At 33.4% G+C, this 8166-nt stretch overlaps 1 protein-coding gene across 2 annotated transcripts in view; it reads right to left on the bottom strand.

The window, feature by feature from the left end:
- Window positions 1–774: 774 nt before the first annotated feature.
- The window catches only part of LOC117115003 (1-acylglycerol-3-phosphate O-acyltransferase ABHD5-like), a 15202-nt gene continuing 7810 nt past the window's right edge, over window positions 775–8166 (bottom strand). For both annotated transcript variants that reach the window (XM_033258635.1, XM_033258636.1), the window contains 4 exons: window positions 6960–7490; window positions 5916–6027; window positions 4744–4930; window positions 775–3668 (listed from right to left, as the gene is read on the bottom strand). In XM_033258635.1, the coding sequence (XP_033114526.1) occupies window positions 3576–3668; window positions 4744–4930; window positions 5916–6027; window positions 6960–7490 (923 nt within the window). In that variant the 3' untranslated portion in view covers window positions 775–3575. The remainder of the gene's footprint in view (window positions 3669–4743; window positions 4931–5915; window positions 6028–6959; window positions 7491–8166) is intronic.

Below are 8166 nucleotides of genomic sequence, written 5' to 3'. Positions count from 1 at the left end.
TCTATATACTAAATAAACTAGTGAGGCATTAAAAACACATACTTTAAACTTTTATTTATCTAAAATGTATCCATTATAAATATTTAATAGAATATTTAAATAATATTTAACAATTTAAAATATTACTACCCACATTAAAATTAATTATTCTTTGTTGCTATTAGTCTTTAAAGCCCGTCGCCAATAAGGTATCTGTAACGTGCCTTAGGAAATCGTTACCTTTCAAAATAGAAACAACGTCTGCATCACGTTTAATTTAAAAGGATAAAATTTGCATATCCTTTCGCGGCAACATTCGCGCCGAAGTTTGCATGTGACAATTTCATTCGTAATACTATAGTCGCTCTCTTTGTTGTTTACGGACGTATTGCACGAAATTTGCAGAAAATGTCTGGTTTTGATGATCAGCAAATATTCCTGTCTCTTATACACATCTTGTACTGCGCCCTTTAACATGCACATGGGCCATATTGTACACAGGACCAATGGCTTAAACATCTCATCCAAACAGGGTGCGTTATCGTAACTTGCATTTCAGCCCTGAAACTGAAATACAAAGAGAGCAGCGATGGGAATTGTACCGAGGACCAAGAGATCTCCAAAGTTTTAGCACACACAGTGGCTACCGCCAGCTAAGCTGACATGGCTAATATCTTCTTGCCAAAATGGTTTATTAATTCTCCAAAATACTGGCACCAAATTCTATGATTTTTGAGAGTTGGGTATATTAATAAATAAATTTCTCACGAATACACAAGCTAAATTTGCAAAATGTTTTCTCTGTATTTATTTATTCAATTTCATATTTCATATATAATTGTTCAGTCTTCCTGCAACAACTAAGTAAAACTCTGAAATAATTCAATTGTATTTGATATGAGTTTCATAACAAACAACACAGAAGACACCTTTATAATGCAGTAGTAAATGTAAACAATTTGTGAACATTGTTATGCAGTAAAAATAGCTACTGGCAGTTGCTTCATAATTATGTACAGTGTGCATTCCCTGCCTCCCACTTGGAAATGTGCTTAGCAAAAAAATCACATAATTTCACCTTATTTTGCTAGCTAAATCCTCTTTAGCGAAGTAATAGAGCCCACACCATCCCTGATATAATACTTGGATGGGCTTATTTTCGAGATTGCAAACTTTTGCAAACTAAAGAGCATATGTATGAACACCAAATATTTGGAATTGCTATTATGCAGTATGTTTCAACTATGGAATTCATTTTTTTCTTTATTTTATTTTATTTGTTCACCATTCAACAGCAACGTATGTTGCCACTTACAGAATTGAAACAGAATTAAAAATATATATATATATAATTGGGAGCCGCACGTCCTTCTGGCGACAGTGAACTTTCCGCTTTTGCGACTCCTGAGCCGTCATGCCAAATGAATAAAATAAAATATATACTGCAAATGTACACATTTTAAAATTCATTAGCTAAAAACAAAAAAATATTCAAAAAAAAAATTAAAATACTTAATTATTTTTTTAAGAAAATGCTGGTACAAAAATAATATTGATACTGACACATTATTATAATCAATGTCAGTCTGACTTTAAATACTATCTCAAAAAGAAGCCCAGCTACAAACTTGATTAGAAGCCCATGGGCTTCTTTTCGAAATGGGCTTTGAAAGATTAAGCATCGGGCTTCAGTTAAAGGTTTATGGTACTGTATATCATACATTTGGGTCATTTCAAATGGCTCTGGCTCAAATCTGCCAGAAATTAAAAAGTTTCCATGTGACCCCTCTTGGATTTTCCTTTTAAAAATTCTAAAAATACCTTGATATGTCAAAAGAAAGAATTCAAAAATTTCAGCTCTAATTTCCAAGTGGTTTTAATAAGTTATGACCTTTTAAAATTAAGGTACCACACCCCCTTTTTCATGCCGGAAATGGCTTCTTTAACTTTGTACAGTTTTTGCGAAGCTATATCTCTGGAAATAATGCAGATAAAAAGTTCCAAGTTGAAGTTAAATTTATTTTTAAAAATCAGTTCACACTGAAGGAGTTATTAATTAATATAAGTGTCTACGTGGTCATCCACGTAGGGTCAATGTTCCTGTAACCATGTTTGGGACCCCATCATATTGCTCTAATTACCTTGCAAACTGTTATGTATGTAGTAGTATGAGCATATTCATCACATGTTTCATTTTGACTTCCTTACTTTAAAGAATGATAAGATATGGCCCTCCGAAAAAGCGAAAATCTATTTTTGCACAATGCTTTGGGGAATTTTTTTTTTGGGGGGGGGGGGGGGGGTGGACATAACATTCTAATAAAATACGCTATCCAAATTTCAATGGTATTTCTTGAAAGAAGGGCCAAATTTCAGTATATGTAGCAATTTTCAACTTTTTATCTTCGTCATTTCAGGAGATGTAGCTTCGTAAAACCGTACAAAGTTAAAGGAGCCATTTCCGACATGAAAAAGGGGGCGTGGTACCTAAATTTCAAAATGTCATAACTTAAAAACTGCTTGGAAATTGAAGCTGAAATTTTGGATTCTTTCTTTTGACATATTAAGGTATTTTTAGAATTGTTTTCAGGAAAATCCAAGAGGGGTCACATGCGCATGGTGGTTGATTTGAGCCGGAATGACCCATTTTCTAATATTGTCCACATGTACGATACATGTACGTTGTTCCTTTGATGTATGCACACAGTATAATATATATTAAATCCTAACTAAATTATTCTACGCTTATCATTGCACTTGATTTATGCTACTGCAGTGCCTAAATAATTACATTATAATGTACAGTACATGAATTGAAAAAAATCAAGATGATGATTCAGAGGTAGAACACGTACACTGCCCTCTACAGACTGTATAAATCTAAATGTCAAGAACACTTTTTTGTAGAGTACTGTGTATGTTGAATATTATTTCCACAGGCCTTCTGTGATTTACGAGTCTCCAGTTCTCCCATAAATAGGCTCCACAAAATTTTAAAATGTATGTTTTTACTATTCTGTATTGTCTATTTTTATACATTATTATTATACAAAAACAAACATCAATGAAAAAAAAAACAATGTGACAGTTTAAGCTACAGTCTGTAACCAAAGACCATATGGTACCACTACACGGGGTGCTATACGATCTTTGGTCACAGTAGATTACACTGACGTCACGGTGCTAAAGGGGTAAATCGTAATGGCGTATAACTTCATAATAAAAATTGCCAAAAAATAATTTTAAAGTTGATTCTTTTACTAATAAAATATAAATAATCACTCTAGAAAAAAGAAAATTAACTAGGTCCCTTTCAAGGATGTTATTGAAAACAGTAATATTAATCTTCCCCATTTAACAAAAAACAACCAGTTAAAATATATACAACAATTGCCTTTCAGCGCCAACCTAGCATTGTGGGATGTGCATGTTAAATTCTAATGAATTTTATTTTTGTACAGTACAATATAATTTAGCTAAACCTCCATTTTTAAGTCAAAAGTTTTACATGAGTAACAGCTGCAATTTGTTTCCACGTTATAATAAAAATAATGTTTGTTGTATAGCTACATTTCATTTTAAAGATTAGTGTAATTTCAGTCTGCTATGTCTCTGCATACATCTTGGATTATTTTATTAAAACTCTCTGCTTTATCTGCATACACATGATGCCCTGCCCCTTGTACTATCTGAAAGAAAAATATTGAGTATATGATGAAATGATTTATTAAATTTAAGAGGTCAGGTTTAAAGAAATAATACATATTAATATATACAGAAAAAAAAAACCTTAATTAATTGATAGCTTTTAATACCGTAAAAGTCGAGAAATAAGATGTAGCCAACAAGCACTACTTGACATCCTAAGAGGCAAACATAGCTGAGAAAATCAGGCTTTTACCACTGTCAGACCAAAGGCTCTTCAAACATTGTTCAATTCACTTCACCAAATTAAGTCGCTACTCAAGACAAACCTATATACATCGGTTTTTGAATGGTGCTCAAAACAGTGACTGCTGGCATGGCACCATTTAAATGGAAATTATGTTATAAGAGTTTTGATTCTGGCTGCAACAAAGCTGTTATTAAAGGCCTCATAATTGCAGTAGATATAGAATATCCATTGAAGCTACAAACAGAAAAATGTGATCAAATGCATCCATAAACGGAATCTACAATGACCCAGATGATGGATATGCAGATGATATGGCAGTTGGAAGAAAGAAAGTCTGCAGACTATAATGAACATCCTTAATGACATATGTTCAGAATTTGGCCTCAATATCAATACCAATAAAACACAAACCTTCATCTGGAACTTGAAAAAAAAATTACCCAAAAATTAATAACCAAATTTAAAGAGACTCCAACTGTGAAAGTCCCTCCCTGGCACCTTTATTTCAAATACCGGATCAGCCACTAATATTATATAATTTATTCGTTGGTAAAGATATTTAGAATAACAATGCAAACATGATTAAAAGACAAGCACAACTAAAATCGCACGATAGAATTGACGACCGGGACCCAAAAAAGGCAGGGCCCCAAGTTTCAAAAAGCCACAGTGCACCGTCCCCTCCCCCATTGTTACGCCACTAATAATGACAAGGTTGCTGTTGGTTCACCTCAAATTATATAGTTTTAAAAGCAGTATCCTACTAATGACGTCAAGTCAATGTCTGCCAAATGTCTTGAGAAAGATGGCTATTTGTACCAGTGCCAGTACCAGATTGATTTGGAAACTAAATTTTCTGACAAACCTACCTTTATATTAACTTGTGAGTCCTTGCGTATGTACTTAATGCTATATGCCATCTTGGAGTCCATCCATGATTTTGATCCATAGAGTACAGTTAATGGCACTTGTTTATCGAGATCTGCAATTCGATTTATCATTGGGTTGTGAGCCCATGCAAGAAAAACCTGCAAAGACTTAAAACCTTCCTCACCACTAGCAAAATAGGAATAGAAAATATATAAGGTGAGGTTTTGTAGTCTTACCAAGTACTAATTCAGATAGATAAGAACTGTTGACATGATAGATGAAAAAAAAGTCTCATTGATCTCCAATCGTTACAGCGATAGAAGAATATTATTGATATCATATGGAACTAGAATGTATTTAACTATAAATACGTGCAAAGAGATAAGGTCAGAAAAGAGGCAGACAGAAAATACAGTGCCAGAGTATTAAAATGAGGGAGCTGATGGGATATAAGTGATAGGGCTCATAAATTAAGTGAAGGGGTGCCAGCTGGCAAAATAATTTTATATAATGAAGTGGAATGCAACAGCTAAATAGATAGAAAAACTACAGTACTTGTAGATAAGGCCAAAAAAAAAATTGTTTCTTTTGTCCGCCCCTAACTCACTAAAAAGTATAGGGGCGAAAAAACAAAAAAACACTTAAAAAAAGTTTTTTTTTTAGCTTTTTTTCTCACAAATTAAAAAAACAGTGAGTGAATTTATCTTTATTTTTTGCCAGATGCCCTACAAATTAGTCTAAAGTTGTTGACATCTGATGCAAGATATTGCCATTCTAGGCCTCTGTGGGTTATTTTTATTCCATCTGAGTATTTTTTTTTAAATAAATAAATTTAAAAAAAAACTTTTTCACCCGCACACGCCTATCATTTATAGAAAAGAAGGGCAAACAAATAATTTATTTTTTTGGCCTATTAAAAGTTATTAATAAATTGTAATAATTGGATTATCCAGCCAGCAGTTTACTTTAAAATAAATGTAATATATTGTAAAGTATATAATCATTAAACTAAAATTTATTGTCAAAAAATTACAGTATACACAGTATGACTACAAAATGTGGGATGCACCCAGCATGTTGAACAGTTGTGACTATTATCAAAAATGTATTTCCATAAGAAACTTCAAAATTCGAAATTTGTACAATATTTATAACAGTCTGTAATACTCACGTTGGACGTTGCACATTGCAGTGGTAAATGTATTTGCTAATCGTGTTCTGGTTGTCAACAGATGAAAATTTCCTGTCAAGATCCGGTCTGAGACGACCAACAAGATAATGACCTAAAAACAAAAATACAATTACATGATGTTGTATTATCATAACATCATATAAATAATATCAATATCAATTTAAAGGCATTTGATGCCGCATCTCTCTTCATGCAGAAGTATAAATTAGTTTAATGCAGAATTTGTTGTTCTCTTAAAGAATTTACATGGCTACAAGTACTACCGTTGAGCAGAAGAGGCTGCATACGGTGTACTGGCGTACATCCAATGACCATGCCGTAGAACTATGATCAGCAATTCACAAACATAGGCTTATAATCATTTTAGGTCATTGGTTCTCTAAAATCTTATGCGACAACCTAAACAAAATTATAGGCATCTTGCGTCCCACTACAACCTTTTCAGGACATTAAATAAACAGATAGGCCTAGCCTACTCAAAAAGTGAAATTTTAAATGATATTTAGAATGCACACTCTTTAATACATTTGAGATATTAGAGAACTGCTGTTTCAGGTATTTGACCACTTCCTACCCACTAATTTAAGTATGAGCAGGTTGGACTTTAGTAGGCTTCTCACTGAATATATTTTCAAATTAGGTATCTAAATTTTTAATTTCTCTAATATAAACTTAATCCATAATACTGTATTTAATATACTGAAATTTAATACAATTACAGTAAGTTCTATTTACATAACGGTACTTTATTTCAGATTAATACGTAGTCATTTATTAATAAAATTCATTTTTTGTAGTGTTCAAAAAGAAATGTTTCTTATTTTAGTCTATGTATTTCTATTGTTTAATTTGGACAATAAAAATTTTGGAAATTCGTATTTAAATTTGAATATAAGAAATTGGAAAATGTCATACTTTGCAGAATATTGACCTAGATGAAATACAATATAAATTATTATTTTAATATATTTTTTTTTCAACCAACAGTATGTATCATGTTTGATTTATGACTGAAATTCTCACCTAATGGGCCAGCAGCACGTAGTCCCGATAGAGGATTGAACGTCAACATTATAGTACGTACTACTCGCAGCCACAACGGGAAATTGCGTGTCTGCTCGAACTGTTCATCCCTCTCTGGGAAACCCCATGGATCAACAAGCACCATATGCTTGACACGCTCAGGATACTGAATACCGTATGCATATGAGAGAAATCCACCAAGGCTATGACCAATCAGTATCATCTTGTCCAAACCGACTTCTTCTCGCCATTCCTCTATCGAGTCTATAAACTCCCTCTCAGCATCATCAGGATAAGCTGGGAATTTCCTGCGAGTGCTACGACCAAAGCCTAGCAGATCAAATGCGTACACAGGGCGCACATTCGAGAGGGCGTCAAGATTCTGTACCCACAATCCTATTCCACCACCCATCCCATGAACAAGCACAATAGGGGTTTTATCTTGGGAGTTAGTATTGTTCATGAAAATTGTCCTAATTCGATCACCCTTTTTTGTTGTCACAAACCAACCCTTGTATGCATTTTTTAAATCTGAAAGTGAAGTAAAAAATAAGGAAAATCAACATATATACAGAATTGACACAAAAGCATTACAGACAACTGACTGACCACCTCTTTGGTACACTTCAGATAATAGTGAAAGAACATAGTGGAATGATTTAGTTGTGTTATGTAAGTAATTTTCAGGATCAAATTACACAACTATGCAAATTCAACATATTCTGATTTTTTTTTTTTGGTATGTGTTTAATATCTAACCCATATACATATTCTTTAACATGGTCTTCATAAAGGTGCATAAAAACTCATTTTAGAGGAAAAAACTGTACACCGCAAAACACTCTATTGGATATATTCGGTGTAAACACCAAGGATAGCCCACGAAAGTCTAAAACCTCTATATTCAACCCCCGGCCCACGGGCAAAATCCGGCCTGCCAAAGATTTTGATCCGGCATGCGAAATATTAACCAGACCTCTGCGAGGGCCAAGGTTCCTATGCGGGCATTCGTAAAATATTGCACTACTGTATTTTTGATGATGTAGACATGGCAACTAACGAGGGAGTGCTCGTGTTAATTTGAGATGACAAACACATTTAAGGGCAGATAGTTTCAGTTTTATCGTATGTATTCATGGCAATCATCAGGTGCTAGAAGTACCTCATGAAACAGCCTGTAGTGCAATAAAATGTTGAATTTGTAAAA

This window comes from Anneissia japonica, unplaced genomic scaffold (assembly GCF_011630105.1).
Source record: "Anneissia japonica isolate Jap-2015-1 unplaced genomic scaffold, ASM1163010v1 scaffold119_len492752_cov174, whole genome shotgun sequence".
In the NCBI taxonomy this organism is placed as follows: Eukaryota; Metazoa; Echinodermata; class Crinoidea; order Comatulida; family Comatulidae; genus Anneissia; species Anneissia japonica.
The sequence above is the reverse complement of the archived record's forward strand: the minus strand, read 5'-3'. Positions and strand labels throughout refer to the sequence as shown.